At 50.2% G+C, this 21,610-nt stretch overlaps 1 protein-coding gene across 1 annotated transcript in view; it reads left to right on the forward strand.

Annotated features, from left to right (window-relative positions):
- LOC136628982 (zinc finger protein 182-like) overlaps positions 1-21,610 on the forward strand; it is a 259,616-nt gene that overhangs the window by 231,658 nt on the left and 6,348 nt on the right. Inside the window, exons 16-18 of the mRNA XM_066605066.1 lie at positions 1,478-1,569; positions 1,747-1,926; positions 2,009-2,132. Coding sequence (XP_066461163.1) covers positions 1,478-1,569; positions 1,747-1,926; positions 2,009-2,132 — 396 coding nt within the window. The remainder of the gene's footprint in view (positions 1-1,477; positions 1,570-1,746; positions 1,927-2,008; positions 2,133-21,610) is intronic.

Below are 21,610 nucleotides of genomic sequence, written 5' to 3' on the forward strand. Positions count from 1 at the left end.
CGGAGGCCTCCGGTAAAAAGTTTAATCTCCTCTCACCGATCGCATCGCTGAGGGGAGATGAACCTTCACCTTTTTTTAACTTTTACGTGATCGCCATTATTCATTGGATAACGGCGAACACGTGACCAGGAACCGCTCACCGCGCCCTCCCTCGTTAAATCTCCAGGCTCTCGGCTAAGTTTTGTAGCCAGGAGCAGGGAGCTTTTAAATTACCACGGCTTTTGCGCATGTGCCTGCCATATTGGCGACGGGCGCATGCGCAGAAGCTGGGGTAAGGTCCGCGGATAAATCCGCGGGCCTTAGGTACGTCATTTCATCCTCCCTCACGGATATGATCCGTGGGGGGAGATTAAACGCAAGCTTTTTGAACTTTTTTAAACTTTTTTTTTTACTTTTTGCACATTTTTTTTTTACTTTTTACCCCTTTTTTATTTTTATTTTTTTTACTTTTTGCACTTTTTTTTTTACTTTACATGATCACTGTCATCCATTGGATGACAGTGATCATGCCCCCTAGTGACATCCATCTGCTCCTGGCTACACATGGTAGCCTGGAGCAGAGGAATTTTGAATTTCCCGGGGCTCGAGCCCCTCTGTGCACATTGACATCGGGCGCGCATGCGCTGATGTGGATTTTGGGTCCCGGAACATCGCAGAGGACCGGGGGTGAGTATTTTCACCTCCCCTCATGGATCCGTTCCATGAGGGGAGGTGAAACTTTACTTTTCTTTTACTTTTTTAACTTTTTTGCGATCGCCGCTATCCAATGGATAGCGGCGATCGTGGGCCCGGGGACTGCTCACAGCGGTCCCTGGTAACACCTCCTGGTTCCCGGCTACCTTCAGGAGCCGGGAGCCAGGAGATTTTAAATTTGCCGGGGGCTCCCGGGCTTCTGCGCATGCGCGTGACGTAATCATCTGGCGCATGCGCAGAAGGCCGCCGGCGGGTCCGGGAGTACTAGATCTCCAGGGCACACCGCCGACAAGCCGTGTGAGTATTTTCAGCTGCCCTGGTGGATTCGATCCATCAGAGCAGCTGAATATCTGTCATTTTACGCACTTTTCTTTACTTTTTTGCGATCGGCGCTATCCATTGCCGATCGCTATACCGGGGGGGACTGCCCGCATCCTGGGATGACAGCTCCATGCTGTCGGCTACCTGTGCGCACCGACAGCATGGAGCTGTCACGTCCTCAGGCAAGTGGGCATTAATCCAAAGAGGATGCATAAAACTATGTCCTCTAGGATTAAAGCCCACTTTCTGAGGACGTAGTTTCCCGATGGGGCAGTCGTTAAGGGGATAAAATTGGAATCGCTGACCTATGTCACATTTAGACTGCCTGTCGATATCTAACAATTGGGCATCATAAAACTCCTGCCATGGGATTTGTGTGGTTTTTATATTGGCTCATCTTCTTTCCATTCAGATCCTACAAAGTAGGATCCTCTGATATCTTCTATATAACATCATATTCCAGATTTACCGCTCAGGATGGAGGAGGACAGAAAGAAGCTGGTGAAACGTATGTTAAATCTTACCATGGAGATACTCTTCAAATTTACCGGAGAGGTGAGAGATTCTGATGTCATAATACATCATTCCTATCTATGATAATAGCAGACGATGTCACTGGAGAGGGGAGACTGTTCTGATGATGTCACATTACATCATTCTTATCTATGGTAATAACAGATATTATGACTGCAAATGTCTATGGTGATATTTATTAATGTTTCCCATATACAGGATTACACAGTAGTGAAGAAGACCTTTAGTGATGCCTGTTGCACCCCTGTGTATGATGAACAAGGAAGACCCCTGAGTCCAGCCGTGGAGCCTTCACCTCACCCCATAATATGTGAGGATATCAATGTACAGGAGATTCTGGAACTCACCAACAAAATGATTGATCTTCTGATTGGAGAGGTGACACTGCAGGATATGCTGGGACATTATATATTTTAAGCACTGGGAGCTTTTGGGTAATGATTGTATATTGTGTTGTCAGGTGCCTATAAGGTGTCAGGATGTCGCTGTCTATTTCTCCATGGAGGAGTGGGAGTATTTAGAAGGACACAAGGATCTGTACAAGGACGCCATGATGGAGACCCGCCAGCCGCTCCCATCACCAGGTAATAGACAGGACTAAATGTTCATGCACATCTTCCTGTTACACTATTTATATATCTTGTTTGTATCTTTTGATCTTATATGTCTTACATGGTGATATTTTTTTTATCCCTTTGATGTCTTTTTTTTCCAATTCAACTTTTTATTGAATATTCCATGTTATTACTACTGACAAAATGTAGAGAATAGAGATGAGTGAACGTACTCGTCCGAGCTTGATGCTCGCTCGAGTATTAGGCTGCTCGAGACGCTCGTTACTCGAGATGAGCACCACGCGATACTCGAGTCAATTGCATTTCCTTCCCTACATGTTTAGCGCCATTTTCTGGCCAATAGACATACAGGGAAGGCATTACCACTTCCTCCTGTGATGTGCCAGCCCTATCCCACCCCCCTGCAGTGAGTGGCTGGCAAGATCAAGTGACCGCCGAGTATTTAAAGCGGTCCCGCCCGTGGCTCGCCTCAGACACACACTGGGAGAGATCAGGGAGAGTGCTGTTCCCGCTGTTGCTGCTATAGGAAGAGTGTTAGTGTCTTCAAGAACCCCAACAGTCCTTCTTAGGGCCACATCTGACCGTGTGCATTACTGTTGTGGCTGCTGGGAGCAGTTTTGCACAATTTTTTTTTTTCATCTTGGGCTGTGCAGGCTATAGCGTTAAAAGTCTGCAGTCAATTATACAGAGTTTACAGAGTATACAATTATACAGCGAATAGGGGTAGTACTGGTGAGGCAGGGACATTGGTAGAGGAAAGACATACACGCTATATAGGCTATTTGCTTTTTCAAAAAAATTGGAAAAAAACCCACTTCTTTGGGCTACCTGGAACCGTGTACAGTTTACTGCCTGTCTGCTGGGAGTTGTAGTGGCTCACTATTACACAGCTAGGCCTTTTTGCAACCTTGCGTCATAATTTTTTCGCACTACAGTGTGCGTTACATAAGCGCTGTCAGCCTCCAACTGCAGGCCAATAAGTGCCTAATTTTTTATAACGTTCTGTGTCTGTTCTATTCGTAATACACCATGCTGAGGGTATGCGGTAGGCCTAGAGGACGACGACGCGGAGGCCCAAAGGGGGGTGTGGGCACAGGCCGAGTTACTGGTCCAGGTGGGTCACAGCCGGCTGCTGTGGGATTAGGAGAGAGGCAAGTTTCTGGGGTCCCCAGCTTCATATCACAATTTATGGGTCCACGAGGTAGACCTTTATTACAAACTGAGCAGTGTGAGCAGGTCCTGGGGATGGCAGAAAATGCATCCAGCAATGTATCGACCACCCAGTCTTCTACGCAGCCCACTGCTACAACTCTGAATCCTCTGGCTGCTGCTCCTCCTTCCTCACAGCCTCCTCACTCCATGAAAATGACACATTCTGAAGAGCAGGCAGGCTCCTAGTAACTATTCTCGGGTCCCTACCTTGAGTGGGAAAAAATGGATCCTCTCTCACCTGCGGAGTTTGTCGTGACCGATGCCCAACCTTTGGAAGGTTCCCGGGGTCCGGATTAGGAGGCTGGGGACTTCCAGCAACTGTCTCAAGAGCTTTCAGTGGGTGAGGAGGTCGATGATGATGATGAGACACAGTTGTCTATCTGTGAGGTAGTAGTAAGGGCAGTAAGTCCGAGGGAGGAGCGAACAGAGGATTCGGAGGAAGAGCAGCTGGACGATGAGGTGACTGACCCCACCTGGTTCGCTAAGCCAACTGAGGACAGGGCTTTAGAGGGAGAGGCAAGCGCAGCAGCAGGACAGGTTGGAAGAGGCAGTGGGGTGGCCAGGGGTAGAGGCAGGGCCAGAGCGAAGACTCCCCCAACGGTTTCCCAAAGCACCCACTCGCGCCAAGCCACCGTGCAGAGGCCTAGGTCTTCAAAGGTGTGGATGTTTTTCAGTGAGAGCGCGGACGACTGACGAACAGTGGTGTGCAATCTGTGTCGCGCCAAGATCTGCAGGGGAGCCACCAGTACCAGCCTCACCACCACCAGCATGCGCAGGCATATGATGGCCAAGCACCCCACAAGGTGGGACGGAGGCTGTTCACCGCCTCTGGGTCGCACCACTGACCCTGTGCCCCATCCTGCCACTCAGATCCAACCCCCTCCTCAGGGCACAGGCACAAGCGCCTCCCGTCCTGTACCCACACCCTCACCTCCGCTGTCCTCGGCCCCATCCAGCAATGTCTCACAGCGCAGCGTCCAGCTGTCGCTAGCAGAAACGCAAATACGCCGCCATGCACCCGCACGCTCAAGCCCTAAACATGCACATTGCCAAATTGATCAGCCTGGAGTTGTTGCCGTACAGGCTTGTAGAAACGGAGGCTTTCAAAAACATGATGGCGGCGGCGGTCCCATGCTACTCGTTCTCCAGTCGCCACTATTTTTCCCGGTGTGCCGTCCCAGCCCTACACCAGCACGTCTATCGCAACATAAATCTTGCCCTTACCAACACGGTTACTGGGAAGGTCCACTTAACCACGAACACGTGGACAAGTACTGGCGGGCAGGACCACTATATATCCCTGACGGCACATTGGGTGAATTTGGTGGAGGCTGGGATCGAGTCAGTGCCTGGGACCGCACAAGTCCTACCCACACCCAGAATAGCAGGTCCTTCCTCGGTTTTGGTATCTGCGGCGGTCTATGCCACCTCCTCTAAACCCTCCCCCTCCTACACAACCTCTACCTCTCAATTAAGAAATGTGAGCAGCACGTTGCCAGCAGTCGGTGAGGGGCGGTGCAGCAGCACTGCGGTGGGCAAGCATCAGCAGGCCTTGCTGAAACTACTCAGCCTAGGTGACAAGAGGCACACGGCCCCCGAACTGTTGCAGGGTCTGACAGAGCAGACCGACCCCTGGCTTTCGCCACTGAGCCTCCAACCGGGCATGGTCGTGTGTGACAACAGCCATAACCTGGTGGCGTCTCTGAAGCTTGGCAGCCTCACACATGTGCCATGCCTGGCCCACGTCTTCAATCAGGTGGTTCAGCGGTTTCTTAAAAACTACCCACACTTATCTGACCTGCTCGGCAATGTGCGCTGCGTCTGCTCACATTTCCGCAAGTCCACCACGGATGTTGCCACCCTGAGGACCCTGCAACGTCGGTTTAATCTGCCACAGCACCGACTGCTGTTCGACGTGCCCACACGGTGGAATTCTACGCTGCACTTGTTGGCCAGGCTCTATGAGCAACGTAGAGCAATAGTGGAATACCAACTCCAACATGGGCGGCGTAGTGGTAGTCAGCCTTCCCAACTCTTTGCAGAGGAGTGGGCCTGGATGGCAGATATCTGCCAGGTCCTCGGAAACTTTGAGGAGTCTACCCTGATGGTGAGCGGCGATGCTGCAATCATTAGTGTCACCATTCCTCTGCTATGCCTGCTGAGAAGTTCGCTGCAAAGGATGACGCTTTGCGGTCAGAACAGGAGACGGGGGAAGAGAGTATGTCGCTTGATAGTCAGAGCACCCTCATGTCTATATCTCAGCGAGTTTTCGAGGAGGAGGGGGAGGAGCAGGAGGAGGAGGGGGAAGAGACAGCTGGGCCCACTGCAGAGGGTACCCATCCTGCTTGCTTCCCATCTGTTAGGCATGTATGGCCTGTGGACGATGAGGAAAAGAAGGAGGAGGAGGATCCTGAAAGTGATCTTCCTAGTGAGGACAGCAATGTGTTGCATACTGGTACCCTGGCACACATGGCTGACTTCATGTTAGGCTGCCTTTCTCGTGACCCTCGCGTTAGACACATTCTGGCCACTACGGATTACTGGGTATACACCCTTCTCGACCCACGGTATAAGGAGAACCTATCCACTCTCATTGCCGAAGAGGAAAGGGATTAGAGAATTATGCAATACCACAGGGCCCTGGTAGACAAACTGATGGTAAACTTCCCATCTGTTAGCGCTAGCGGCAGAAGGCGCAGTTCCGAGGGCCAAGTAGCAGGGGACGCACGTAGATCAGACAGCATGTTCAGCGCAGGCAGGGGAACACTCTCCAAGGCCTTTGCCAGCTTTATGGCTCCCCAGCAAGACTGCGTCACCACTCCCCAGTCAAGGCTGAGTCGGAGGGAGCACTGTAAAAATATAGTGAGGTAGTACGTAGCCAATCGTACCACCGTCCTCCGTGATGCCTCTGCTCCTTACAACTACTGTGTGTCTAAGCTGGACACGTGGCACGAACTTGCACTGTATGCCCTGGAGGTGCTGGCTTGCCCTGTCGCTAGCGTCTTGTCAGAGAGGGTGTTTAGTGCAGCTGGGGGAATTATCACGGACAAGCGTACCCACCTGTCAACTGCCAGTGCCGACATGCTTACACTCATAAAGAGGAACAAAGGCTGGATTTCCCCAGACTTCTCTTCTCCTCTGGTGGAGAGCAGCGGAACCTAAAGATTCTTTTCCCTGCAACCGCAGATAAAAGCGCTCTTCTCTATCACCAGGAAAACGGGGCATTTATCTTTTGTCAATCTGTCTCTGACATTACTCCTCCTCCTGCTACTCCTCCTCCAGAAACAACATGTCATCACGCTGAATGGCGAATTTTTCTGCGGCCCAAAATGCTCCTCTACCTATACCAATGTTTTTACAATTTTTCTAAGTTTCAAAAGTATTGAGACTGTAACATGAACCAATTTTCTCAGCAGGGCTGCCTCCTGGCTCTGTTGGAAAATTAAGCCACAGTGAGCTGTATCTTTAAAAAAATGTTTATGGGTTTCACCTGCCCTCTCGGTTGATAAATTTTTCAGAGGTACACTTGTACTTTTGGTACACTAATTTTTGGGGCCCACGCCTACACTCTAATCCAACTAATTTTTCCGGCCTTCGCCTACGCTCATGGTATCCCAATGTTTCACAGGTTGGCTTATACTATTACTAAAGAAATTTTACTGGGGTCTTGCCTGCCTGCCTATACTTATGCTACAAGAAAGTTACAGGGGTCTGTCTATGCTGCTGCCACTTGAATGTTACAGGGGTCTGCCTATACTGCTGCCACGTCAATGTTACAGGGGTCTGCCTATACTTTTGCCACATACACCTTACAGGGGACTTCCTATACTGCTGCCACAAGGATGTTACTGGGGTCTGCCTATACTGCCACAAGGATGTTACTGGGGTCTGCCTATACTGCCACAAGGATGCTACTGGGGTCTGCCTGTACTGCTGCCACAAGGATGTTACTGGGGTCTGCCAACACTGCTGCCACAAGGATGTTACTGGGGTCTGCCTATACTGCTGCCACAAGGATGTTACTGGGGTCTGCCAACACTGCTGCCACGTCAATGTTACAGGGGTCTGCGTATACTTCTACTACAAAAATGTTACTGGGGTATGCCTGTTCTCCTGCCTCGTAAATTTTACAGGGGTCTGCCTATACCTCTACTGCAGAAATGGTGCTGGGGTCTGCCTATACTGCTGCTACAGAACTGATACTGGGGTCTGCCTATACTGCTGCTACATAAATGTTACAGGGGTCTGCCTATACCGCTGCTACAAGAATGTTACTGGGGTCTGCCTATACTTCTGCCACGTAAATGTTACAGGGGGGGCTACGTATACTTCTGCTACCAAAATGGTACTGGGTCTGCCTATGCTTCTACTAATGAAATCTTACTGGGGTCTGTCTATACTGTTACTACAGAAATGTTACTTGAGTCTCCCTAGACTTCTGCAACATAACTGTTACTGGGGTCAGCTTATACCTTTGCTACACTAATATTACAGGGGTCTGTGTATACTATGGGTGCACTAAGTCTTCCCATCGTGGTGTTCTACCTATCTGGGCCAAAGAAAAACCCCGACTGACTAGGGCATGGAGTGTGGGCCACGGCCAACATGTATTTCCTCTCACGTCACCTCAGCTATCCGGAGCACTGCAATGGGACTTCCTTCTGTACCATCTGTGGGTTCCTGCTAGCCACCCATGCTGTGGGTGCCCACAGACTTGCCAGAGCACAGTTGTACCTGCCTGGCACTTGTAAAAAGACCCAGAATGTCTAGGGCATGGAGTGCGGCCAACATCTTTTTTCTCTCACGTCACCTCAGCTATCTGGGGTGTTGGGCAGCATGAAACCCAGGAGAAGAGACAGCGGTGTGTCCCACAGGCAGTAATTGTGCTTTGTTGTAGGTAGTGTGGTGCTTAGCTAAGATGCCTTGCTAATGAGGGTTTGTCCGAAGTAAAAATTGTTGGGGGGGGGGGGTGCTCTTGCCGCTATTGTGGCTTAATAGTGAGACCTGGGAACCTAAGATGCAGCCCTGCATGTTGCCATTCACCTGCCCTATCCGTTTCTGTGTCGTTTCCATCACTTTTGTAGGTTTTGCAGTTTTTCACAAATGAAAACCTTAGCGAGCATCAGTGATATACAAAAATGCTCCAGGACCCTTAGGACCAGGACGACCAGGGTTTGATCTGTGAAAAATTTTCACCAGACAATCTCCATGAACATCCGCTGCAGGAACCCTTGACCTCTCTTCTGGGCCATAACCGCGCCAGTGCACCAGGTACTGCAGGGAATTCCTGACTCGACGGGAGTCCAGAATGCGACTTATTACAAACTGCTCCTCCCCATCCACTAGCACAGGAGCCAGGGGTGGTGAGTCATTCCCCGAATCGATGAATCTTTTGAGCAGAGATTTATGGAACACATTGTTAATCTTGATCGTGCTGGGAATTTCTAACCGGAAGGCCACCGCGTTAATCTTCTCAATTATTTTAAACGGACCGATAAATCGCGGGCCCAGTTTAGCGGATGGTTGTTTGAGTTTTATATTTCTGGTAGACAACCAAACCAAGTCTCCAACACAGAATCCCGCCCCCTCAGAGCGGTGACTGTCTGCAACTTGCTTGCTGCGCCGAACGGATCGCTGTAAATTTTTCTGGACCTCCGCCCACCTGGCCTCAATATCGGAACAAAACTCATTTGCTCCTGGTACCTCCGAAACCCTCTTGGAAAGGGGGCCAAAACATGGGTGAAATCCGTAGTTACAGAAGAACGGTGAAGTTCCCGTAGCCTCCAACGGTCTATTGTTAAGAGCAAACTCGCCTAGTGGTAAGAACTTCGACCAGTCCTCCTGATTTTTCGAGGCATAACAACGTAAATACTGCTCCAGGTTCTGATTACACCTCTCAGTTTGCCCATTGGTCTCCGGATGGTATGCCGGGGAAAATGAAAGCTGGACACCCAAACGAGAGCAGACTATTCGCCAAAAGCTAGAAACAAATTGTACGCCGCGATCGGAGACTATATTCTCTGGCAAACCATGTAGTCTAACCATGTAGCAAATGAACAAACTTGCCAACGTCTTGGCATTAGGTAAACCGGGGAATGCCACAAAATGGCACATTTTACTAAACCGGTCCACTACCACCCACACAGCAGTGTTGCCATCGTAAGGTGGTAAATCCATAATGAAGTCCATGGACAAATGGGTCCATGGTCTCTTAGGAATAGGCAGCGGTAATAACATACCGGCTGGCTGACTGCGGGACGACTTGGTTCTGGCACACACCTCACATGATGAAACAAAACTGAACGTATCCCGTCGTAATAACTGCCACCAATATGTTCTAGAGAGTAACTTATGGGTATTATTAATCCCCGGATGCCCGGCCAACACCGAACTGTAAATCTCGGCTAGCACCTGTAACCTTAGATGAACAGGAACAAAAAGCTTCCCAGCTGAAAGCTTTGACGGGGCCAAATTTTGTGCTTTACGGACTTGCTCCTCTAACTCTAATGACACTACCGACACCACCACCCCTTCAGACAGGATAGGGGCAGGAGGTTCCTCAGAAACCACTGGAAGAAAACTTCTGGAAAGAGCATCGGCCTTCACATTCTTCTAGCCTGGATGATATGTAACTAAAAAATTGAAACGGAAAAAGAAAAGTAACCAGCGTGCCTGTCTGGAATTAAGTCTCAGGCAGATTCCAGATATATAAGGTTTTTGTGATCCGTGAAAATTGTTACTTTGTGTCACGCCCCCTCTAGAAAATGACGCCACTCCTCGAATGCCCATTTAATCGCCAGCAATTCCCTGTCCCCATTGTCATAATTTCGCTCCGAAGACGAAAATTTACAGGAGAAGAATGCACACGGACGGAGATCTTGCAATGTCTCTGTTCCCTGAGATAGAACTGTTCCAACCCCCACCTCTGAAGCATCAACCTCAACAATAAAGGGCCTGGAAGAATCTGGCTGCACCAGAACCGGAGCAGTAGCAAAACAGCTCTTCAATCTCTGAAATGACTGCATAGCTTCCGTCGACCATTTAGTAGGAAAGCACCCCTTCTTAGTCATATGAGTAAGAGGTTTAACTATCACCGAAAAATTCCTAATGAATCTACGGTAATAGTTGGCGAACCCCAAGAACCTCTGTAAGGCTTTCACATTTTCTGGTAGGACCCAATCCTGCACCGCTCGGACCTTCTCAGGATCTATCTTGAACCCTTCGTGGATAATTATATGCCCCAAAAATGTGATCTCTTGTACAGCAAACACACGCTTTTCTCTTTTGGCGAACAAACAATTCTCACGCAAAGCTTGGAAGACCTGGCGAACATGAGAAACATGGGACTCAAAATCCGGAGAGTAGATCAAATATCATCCAAGTATACTAGTACAAATCTGCCCACAAACTGAGAGAGAACCTCATTGATCAAGGACTGGAATACCGCAGGGGCATTAGTGAGACCAAAAGGCATCACCTGACTCTCAAAATGCCCCTCTGGGGTATTAAACGCAGTCTTCCACTTGTCCCCCTCCTTAATCCGGATTAAATTATATGCCCCGCGCAAGTCTAGTTTGGAAAACCAGTTGGAGCCATTCAACTGCGAAAACAGGTCCGGAATAAGGGGGAGAGGGTATCGATTGCGTTTCGTGATTTTGTTCAATTCCCTAATGTCAACACAGGGACGTAACCCGCCATCTTTTTTCTTTACAAAAAAGAAACCAGCTGCTAGTGGGGAATTAGATGGCCATATATGATTCCTTCTCAAGCTGTCCCGGATATAATCTTTGAGCGCCAATCTCTCAGGGGCCGATATGTTGAACATGCGACTCTTGGGGATTTTGCAGTCAGGGAGAAGTTCAATGGCACAATCCCCCTTTCTGTGCGGTGGTAATTTGTCTGCCCCCTCTTGGGAAAACACATCAGAGAAGTCAACTATAAATTCAGGCAACTCCTCTGCCTGAATGGAGGCTATATCAGCAGAAATGCAACCGGACAGACAACCAGGGCTCCATTTAACAATGTCCCCCTTTTCCCATTCCACTACTGGGTTGTTTAAGTGCAGCCAGGGCAACCCCAATACTACTTGCATAGGGAGGGATTCCATGACATATAGCGTTATGCATTCCGTGTGGAACAGCCCAATCCTTAAATGGACATTAGGTACACAAAAACTCAGATTTCTCTGAGATAGTGGAGCAGCATCAATGGCGGACACAGGGATGGGAAAATCCAAAGCACTCATCTCTAAGCCTAAACGTTTGACAGTCTCCTGATGTATTAAATTAATACTAGCTCCACAATCCAAAAAGACTCATATGGGACTGTCAACACTGCCACAACGAATTTCAGCGGGAAGTGCCAGCCTGGAAGAGGATACCCAAGCAATCTGATGGCCTAGAGGGACCTTCCTTCTAACCTCCAGGCCATCTAGTTTTCTGACTGAGCATTACGACGTGGGCAAAACTGAGCCATATGACCTGTACGATTACAGACAAAGCATCGGCCATTAAACTGTATCGTCCTTCTCCTGCTAACCATGCCAGCTAGAGACCCCAGCTGCATGGGCTCTTCCATACCTGTAGGTAGGAGGTCGGGATCCGTAGACAGTTCCTGATGCCTCTCCCTGATCCATCTCCCAACTTTAATAGCCAGAGACATGGCCTCATCTAGACTGCGAGGTACTGGATGTCCTACCAGTACGTCCTTGATCTCATTGGACAGACCACAATGGAACTGGCTCTTTAAAGCAGGGTCATTCCACGGAGTTTCTGCTGCCCAACGTCGAAACTTAGCACAATAATCTTCAACAGTGGAATCTCTCTGTCGCAAACGTCTGATATTTCCCTCAGCCACCGCTATCTTATCGGGGTCGTTATAAATAAGACCCAAAGCAGCAAAAAAGTTATCCACTGAGGTCAGAGCCTCAGACGTCGGGGGTAATGAAAATGCCCATGCTTGTGGCGCCCCCTGCAGTCTGGACATTACAATGCCCACCCTCTGAGTTTCGTCCCCCGAAGAGCTAGGACGCAGTCTGAAATAGAGCTTACAGGCCTCTCAAAAGGATCCGAATTTCTGCCTATCACCAGAAAAACGGTCCGGTAGCTCAATTTTTGGTTCCTTGCTGGGAACCTGCAGCGCAAGTTGTCGCTGTTTAATCTCAGCGACCTCCGCAGCCAGTGTGACAAGCTGCTGCGACAAAACCTCAAGGGGATTCATGTTAACCGCACAGAATCTCCCTGAGTAGGTAAGGGCTGGTCAATCTGTTGCGTCCTCCGGACATGCAACCTCAATAACACAAACAAAAGGCACAACTGTGCAAAGGAAACATAAAACTAAGGGGAATTCTCTCCCTATAGTCCCCTAACCCGGGAGGGGGCCCTGCCTACTCGGCGGACCGATCGCTCTGACAAGTGTGAGGCCGCACGCGTGCCTAGGCCACTGACTAGTCCCTATCAGGGAGCCCTAGCACAAAAGAAAGGTGAAACAGAAAACCCAAAACAGAAAAGCACTTAGCTAGCATGGAGAGCTTCAGCCAAGATGTGTTCCTCTGTCGCTGTCTAAAGGCAACTGAAGTAATTGACCAGCACAGGAGATAATGCTGGCGCTGTTTAAGTAGGAGCTAGGCTACTCAGCACCAGGTGCTGAATGAAATTACTCCTGCAGCTACCACACCCCTCAGCTCCCGGAGAAGCAAGGGCACACCCAAGACCTGGTCTGGCCTGCAAGCAAGGTGCAGGCCTCAGAACGGCTGCAACAGGAGGTTTTCTGTGAAATTAGAAGTAACTAGAGATGAGCGAGCACACTCGTCCGAGCTTGATGCTCGTTCGAGCATTAGGGTACTCGAGATGCTTGTTACTCGAGTCGAACACCACGCGGTACTCGAGTCAATTTCATTTCCTTCCCCGCATGTTTAGCGCCATTTTCTAGCCAATAGGCATGCAGGGAAGGCATTACCACTTTCTCCTGTGACGTGCCAGCCCTATCCCACCCCCCAGCAGTGAGTGTCTGGCGAGATCAAGTGACCATCGAGTATTTAAAGCGGTCCCGCCCGTGGCTCGTCTCAGACACACACTGGCAGAGGTTAGGGAAAGTGCTGCTGCTGATATAGGGAAAATGTTAGCGTCTTCAAGAACCCCAAAAGTCCTTCTTAGGGCTACATCTGACCATGTGCATTACTGTTGTGGCTGGCTGGGAGCAGTTTTGCACAATTTTTTTTTTTCATTTCGGGCTGTGCAGGCCATTTCAGCTATAGCGTTCTCAGTCTGCAGTGTATTATACAGAGTATAGGGAAAGTGCTGCTGCTGAGATAGGGAAAGTGTTAGCGTAGGTCCTGTCTTCAAGAAACCAACGGTCCTTCTTAGGGCTACATCTGACCATGTGCATTTTACTTGGTGCCTGCTGGGAGTAGTAGTGCTTCCATTTTTGTATTGCGCAACTAGGCCTGTTTGCAGCCTTTCGTAATACTTTTTCAGGCTGCAGTGCTGTACAAACAATAACACTTTCACCATGAAAGTGCACTCAAATATTTCCTAGCCTGCTGCGAACTACTCTGTTTATACCGTTCTGTGTCTGCAGTGAATTAGACAGAGAGCGTTGGGCCACGGCCACTTTTGTTCGGGAATTTATATACACTATACAGTGCGTATCCTCCATGCAAAAACCCTAAAGCTCCATCTTTGGGCTACATCTCACCGTGTGCATTTTACTTGGGGCCTATTGGGAGTAGTAGTGCTTCCATTTTTGTATTATGCAGCTAGGCCTGTTTGCAGACTTTCAGTAATACTTTTTTCTGGCTGCAGTGCCGTACAATACCGCTCTCACCGTGAAAGTGCACCCAAATAATTCCTAGCCTGCTGCGAACTACCTCTTTTATACCGTTCTCTGTCTGCAGTGAATTAGACAGCGGTCTCACCACTAAACAGTACTGTAATATTACCGGGGCCACTGCAAAGTATTTCAGCTCTGCCGCTGTACAGAGCGTCTCACAATACCATTTCCATTCCTGGGGTTGAGATAGCCGCAGTTACCAGCACTATCCACTGGCATTAGAGTCTTCTCACACTCCACACAGCATCTATTATCTACAAGTCTCTGCGAGCAGTAAATTACCCCTAGGTATCAGTGCAGGACAGCGGGTTCCTTTTTTTCAAGCCACAGCATTGAGCCTCTGCTATCTACAAGTCTCTGTGTGCTGTGAATTAAGCCACAGTTGTCAGTGCTGTACAATGGGGTAATTTATTTAAGACCTGCTCTATTCTTAATCCGCCAAGGGTCAAAGGGTCGAGGACGGGGACGTGGACGTCCAAGCGAGGGTGTGGGCACAGGCCGAGTTCCTGGTCCAGGTGAATCACAGCCGGCTGCTGCTTGATTAGGAGAGAAGCAAGTTTCTGGGGTCCCAAGCTTCATATCCCAATTTATGGGTCCGCGTGGTAGACCTTTATTACAAACAGAGCAGTGTGATCCTGTTGTGGATGGCAGAAAATGCGTCCAGCAATGTATCGACCACCCAGTCTTCTACGCAGTCCACTACTTCTGGACTAGGGACTGCAACTCTGAATCCTCTGGCTGCTGCTCCTCCTTCCTCCCAGCCTCCTCACTCCATGAAAATGATGTATTCTGAGCAGGCAGACTCCCAGGAACTGTTCTTGGGTCCCTGCCATGAGTGGGAAAAAATGGTTCCTCTCCCACCTGAGGAGTTTGTTGTGACCGATTCCCAACCTTTGGAAAGTTCCCGGAGTCTGGGTGATGAGGCTAAGGACTTCCAGCAACCGTCTCAAGAGCGTTTTGTGCGTTTGGAGGATGATGATGATGAGACACAGTTGTCTGTCAGTGAGGTAGTAGTAAGGGCACTAAGTCCGAGGGAGGAGCGCACAGAGGATTCGGAGGAAGAGGAGCTGGACGATGAGGTGACTGACTCCACCTGGTTTGCTAAGTCAACTGAGGACAGGGCTTCAGAGGGGGAGGCAAGTGCAGCAGCAGGACAGGTTGGAAGAGCAGTGGGGTGGCCAGGGGGAGAGGCAGGGCCAGAGCAAATAATCCCCCAACTGTTTCCCAAAGCACCACCTCGCAGCAAGCCTCCGTCCAGAGGGCTAGGTTTCAAAGGTGTGGATGTTTTTCAGTGAGAGCACGGACAACCAACGAAGAGTGGTGTGAAACTTGTGTCGCACCAAGATCAGTCAGGTAACCACCACTACCAACCTCACCACCACCAGCATGCGCAGGCATATGATGGCCAAGCACCCCACAAGGTGGGACGAAGGCCATTCACCGCCTGCAGGTCACACCACTGCCTCTTCCCCTGTGCCCCAACCTGCCACACAGATCCTATCCCTCTCCCAGGACACAGGCACGAGCACCTCTCGGACTGCACCCACACCTCCACTGCCCTCCACTCCATCCAACAATGTCTCTCAGCACAGCGTTCAGCTGTCGCTAACACAAGCATTGGAGCGAAGCGCAAATACGCCACCACGCACTTGCACACACAAGCTTCAAACGTGCACTTTGCCAAATCAGCTTGGAGATGCTGCCGTACAGGCTTGTTAAAACGGAGGCTTTCAAAAACATGATGGCTGCGGCGGTCCCGTGCTACTCGGTCCCCAGTCACCACTATTTTTCCCGGTGTGCCGTCCCAGACTTACACCAGCACTTCTTTCGCAACATAAATCGTGCCCTTACCAACGCGGTTACTGGGGAGGTCCACTTAACCATGGACACGTGGACAAGTACTAGCGGGCAGGGCCACTATATCATCCTGACGGCACATTGGGTGAATTTAGTGGAGGCTGGGACCGAGTCAGAGCTCACGTCTTACCCACACCCAGAATAGCGGGTCCTACCTCGGTGCTGGTATCTGCAGCGTTTTATGCCACCTCCTCTAAACCCTCCCCCTCCTCCGCCATCTCTACCTCCTCAATTAAAAAGTGTGAGCACGTCGCCAGCAGTCGCTATCGCACGGCAGCACAGCGGTGGGCAAGCATCAGCAGGCCGTGCTGAAACTACTCAGCTTAGGTGACAAGAGGCACACGGCCCCCGAACTGTTGCAGGGTCTGACAGAGCAGACCGACCTCTGGCTTTTGCCACTGAGCCTCCAACCAGGCATTGTCGTGTGTGACAACGGCCGTAACCTGGTGGCGGCTCTGCATCTCGGCAGCCTCACACACGTGCCATGCCTGGCCCACGTCTTCAATCTGGTGGTTCAGCGGTTTCTTAAGAACTACCCCTACTTTTCTGACCTGCTCGGCAAGGTGCGCCGCATCTGTGCACATTTCCGCAAGTCCACCATGGACGCTGCCACCCTGAGGACCCTGCAACGTTGGTTTCAGCTGCCAGAGCACCGACTGCGGTGCGACGTGCCCACACGCTGGAATTCTACACTGTAAATGTTGGCTAGGCTGTACGAGCAGCAAAGAGCAATAGTGGAATACCAGCGGCAACGTGGGTGGCGTAGTGGTAGTCAGCCTCCCCAATTCTTTACTGAGGAGTGGGCCTGGATGGCAGATATCAGCCAGGTCCTCGGAAACTTTGAGGAGTCAACCCAGATGGTGAGCGGTGATGCGGCAATCATTAGTGTTACCATCCCGCTGCTTTGCCTGCTGAGAAGTTAGCTGCAAAGCATAAAGGCCAACGCTTTGCGGTTGGAACAGGAGACGGGAGATGACAGTATGTCGCTTGATAGCCAGACCACCCTCATGTCTATATCTCAGTGCGTTTTGGAGGAGGAGGTGGAAGAGACAGCTGGGCACACTCCAGAGGGTACCCATGCTGCTTGCCTCTCATCTGTTCAGCGTGTATGGGCTAAAGGGGAGGAGGAGGAGGAAGAGAATCCTGAAAGTCATCTTCCTAGTGAGGACAGCTATGTGTTGCGTAATGGGCCCCTGGTACATATGGCTGACTTCATGTGAGGCTGCCTTTCTCGTGACCCTCGCGTTAGACGCATTCTGGCCAACACGGATTACTGGGTGTACACCCTTCTCGACACACGGTATAAGGAGAACCTTTCTACTCTCATTTCTGAAGAGGAAAGGGGTATGAGAGTGATGCAATACAACAGGGCCCTGGTGGAAAAAGTGATGCTAAACTTCCCTTCTAACAGCGCTACTGGTAGAAGACGCAGTTCCGAGGGCCAACTAGCAGGGGAGGCACAGAGATCAGGCAGCATGTACAGCGCAGGCAGGGGAACACTCTCCAAGGCCTTTGCCAGCTTTATGGCTCCCCAGCAAGACTATGTCACCACTCCCCAGTCAAGGCTGAGCCGGCGGGAGCACTGTAAAAAGATGGTGAGGGAGTATGTAGCCAATCGTACATCTGTTCTCCGTGATGCCTCTGCTCCATACAACTATTGGGTTTCAAAGCTGGACACATGGCACGAACTCGTGCTGTACGCCCTGGAGGTGCTGGCCTGCCCTACCGCTAGCATCTTGTCAAAGAGCGTGTTTAGTGCAGCTGGGGGAATCGTCACGGATAAGCGTACCCGCCTGTCAACTGCCAGTGCCGACATGCTTACACTCATAAAGATGAACAAAGGCTGGATTTCCCCAGACTTCTCTTCTCCACCGGCGGAGAGCAGCAGGATCTAAAGATTCTTTTTGCTGCAACCAGAGAAATAAGCATTCTCTATCACCGGGAAAAAAGGGGAAATTAGCTTTGTCAATCACTCTCGGATGTTATTACTCCTCCTACTTCTACTCTTCCTCCTAAAACAGCATGTCATCACACTGAACTGCCAATTTTTCTGCGGCCCAAAAGGCTCTGCTTATAATTTTTTTTACAATTTTTCAAAGTTTCAAAAGTATTATTGATACTTTAACAGAAACCATTTTTTTTCACAGAGCTGCCTCCAGGCTCTGTTACAAATTAAGTAACAGTGAGCTGTATCTTTAAAAAATGTTTCTGGGTTTCGCCTGCCCTCGCGGTTGAGCAATTTTTCAGGGGTACACTTGTACTCTTGGTAAACCAATTTTTCTGGCCCTCCCCTATACTGTTATCTAACTAATTTTTCCGGCCTTCGCCTACACTCATGGTACACCAATGTTTCAGGGGTTTGCCTATACTCTTGCTACAGAAATGTTACAGGGGTCTGCCTATACTTCTGCTACAGGAATGTTACAGGGGTCTGCCTATACTTCTGCTACAAAAATGTTACTGGGGTCTGTTTATACCTTTGCTACAGGAATGTTACAGGGGTCTGTCTATACTATGGGTGCACTGAGTCTTCTCATCGCGGTGTTTTACCTATCTGGCACAAATAATACACTGACTGACTAGGGCAGAAATGTAGGCTGAGGCCAAGGTCCTTGGCGGGGTGAAACTCTCCCATGATTGGGCGCTCTGTATAATACCATCTTTGTGCACTGATAGCATAGGCGAGCCCAAGTAACTCAAAGTCTTCCCCTTGCAGTGTTGAGCTATCTGTGTGGGGACACATGGATTTCACATTGCTATGTAACTCAGGGCACCTTGGGTCACACAAGGTGGAGGCTGGGACCGAGCCAGACCCTGGGCCCGCTCACGTGCTTCCCACACAGACTATAGCGGGTCCTGCTCATGGTTTCTTGGTCTTGTAAGGCCACCTCCTCCTCCTGCTTGGGGTCAGGGGATCAGCACTGGGCATCATGTATTTTCTCTCGTGTTACCACAGTTATCTGAGAGACTGGTTTGGGCCAAAGAAGAGGAGCGTAACTGCAGTAATAAGACGTTCACAGCTAAACTAGCATCGGAGTCCGCTCTATGCCCACAATTGCTGAGGGTGTGTGCAGATGCCTATGTCCTCGGCGGAGTGAAAGTCTGCCATGTTTGGGCATTGTAATTTCTTCATGTTTATTACTGTCTTTGGGTTCCTTTGGCTCGCCTATGCTGTGGGTGCTCAAAGACATCCCATAGCGGTGATTTACCTATCTGCCACAAATACACTGACTGACAAGGGTAGGGTGCAGAGTGCAGATGGCTTTCCCCTTGCGGTGTCAATTGAGGTAACCAACACCTACACAGAATGAATAGTGTGTGGGCACATGGATTTTCCCATTGCTATGTAACTCGTGGCACCTTGGGTCACACAAGGTGGAGGCTGGGACCAAGCGTGACCAAGGGCCCGCTCACATACTTCCCACACAGACTATAGCGGGTCCTGGTCATGGTTTCTTGGCCTTGTAAGGCCACTTCCTCCTTCTGCTTGGGGTCGGGGGATCAGCACTGGGCATCATGTATTTGCTCTCGTGTTACCACAGTTATCTGAGACACTGGTTTGGGCCAAAGAAGAGGAGCGTTACTGATTTAATGAGACCTTCACAGCTGTACTAGCATCTGAGTCTGCTTTATGCCTGCGATTGCTGAGGGTGTGGGCAGAGGCCTATGTCCTGGGGAAAATGCAACTGTGCCAGGTTGGGCCTGTGGAACTTCTTCCTTGTTAATCCAGTCTTTGGAGCAGTGAAAGCAACCGTAACTGATTTAATGAGACCTTCACAGCTGTACTATCACGTGACCTGGGACCACTCAACAGGTTCACCAATCACTGCTTCAGGCTCTGGGTGACTGTTGGTAGCCAGGAGCAGAGAGATTTAACATTTCCTGGGCTCCTGGCTCTTGCAGATTTGTCCAGCCTTTTGCTGGCAGGGGCATGTGCAGGAGCCGGGAAAGGTCCATGGAGGATGATTGTGTTGCGGTTCAGATGCAGAGGCCTCTGTTAAGATGTTTCATCTCCTCTCACTGATTGTATCAGTATGGGGAGATGAAGCTTCAACTTTTTTAACTTTAAAGGCATCGCCATTATCCATTGGATAATAGCGATCACGTGACCAGAAACTGCATACTGCGGTACCCTGTGACATCCCCAGGCTCTCGGCTACCATGGAGATTTTACATTTTCCGGGCAATCACTGACTTTTGCACATGTGTCCGCCATTATGCTGATGGGCACATCATTTCCTAGAAATGTTATCAGTGATATAGAAAGATAGATATGATTAGTTGTCGTAACTGATAAAAATTTTTATATATATAACATAATAAACTTAAAGGGGTTGTCTCGAGGAAGCAGTGAATTTTTTTTTTGCCCAGTCCCCCTAATTAAGCATACATTACTAAGCCCCCCTGTAAATGACTTTTCTAGCTGGTTTGTACTTACAGTTCCAGCGTTTCAGCAACTTATAAAAATTTTCCCAAGATGGCCGCCGGCTCTTTTCCCGTCGCTTGCTGTAGCCCGACGTGCGCGCTCCCGAGACGCTACCAGCTGTGTCTCCCTGTCAACCAGACGCCCCGCAGCCGCCGACCGGACCCCGGGATTGAACGCGGCCGACCAGTCACCCACCGCCAGGCAGCAGGTAACCGGCGCTACGCCCCGGCTCCCCAGCGCTACGCCCCGGCTCCCCAGCGCTACGCCCCGGCTCCCCAACGCTAGGCTCCGGAGCCCAGCGCTAGGACACCCGGAGGGGCCCACGCCTGTTAGTGACACATCACCCCCGACCCATCACTTACCTGGGCGGCGGGGCGGCTTCTCGGGACAGCTGGACGGCTGGGCGGCTTCTCGGGACGGCTGGGCGGCTTCTCGGGACAGCTGGGCGGCTTTTTGGGACAGCTGGGCGGCTTCTCGGGACAGCTGGGCGGCTCAAGTTTCTGCACCCCTCTCTAAGAGAGGATGGTACAAAATGGCCGCTCCAGCACGCTCCTGAGAAGTGACAGCTCTTCTGCGCATGCGCAGAAGAGCTGTAGCGGCTAGCAGGCTGAAGCGGCTCGTGCTGAGAGCAGAAGACCGGACTGCGCAAGCGCGTCTAAAAAAGCAAGCTGCCAGCGAATTTAGACGGAACCATGGAGACGAGGACGCTAGCAACAGAGCAGGTAAGTGAATAACTTCTGTATGGCTCATATTTAATGCACGATGTATATTACAAAGTGCATTAATATGGCCATACAGAAGTGTATAACCCCACTTGATTTCGCGAGACAACCCCTTTAAATGCAGTGGTTCAGCTGCAGTGTATCTCTTAGTAATGCAGTCATATACCATCTCTGTGCGGTGTCCCATAATGAGGTCCTACAAAAGCACCTTTGCCATTATTTGTCGGTGTTTAATTTCTGGAGGGCAAGCAGGGGTTAATCACTGGTTAACCTGCCCAGTAACTGATCTATCAATAATCTGCCTGGGGACCAGTTAATTCTCATTGGTTGCTGGCAGATTTAGCCCTCATAGGACAGCAGAACAGATGAGCCGAGCAACATGATAGGCTGTCAAGCTATGGGGTGACAGGGGCCTGGTTACACCAGAGCAGTGCATGGGA

This window comes from Eleutherodactylus coqui, chromosome 5 (genome assembly GCF_035609145.1).
Source record: "Eleutherodactylus coqui strain aEleCoq1 chromosome 5, aEleCoq1.hap1, whole genome shotgun sequence".
NCBI lineage: Eukaryota > Metazoa > Chordata > Amphibia > Anura > Eleutherodactylidae > Eleutherodactylus > Eleutherodactylus coqui.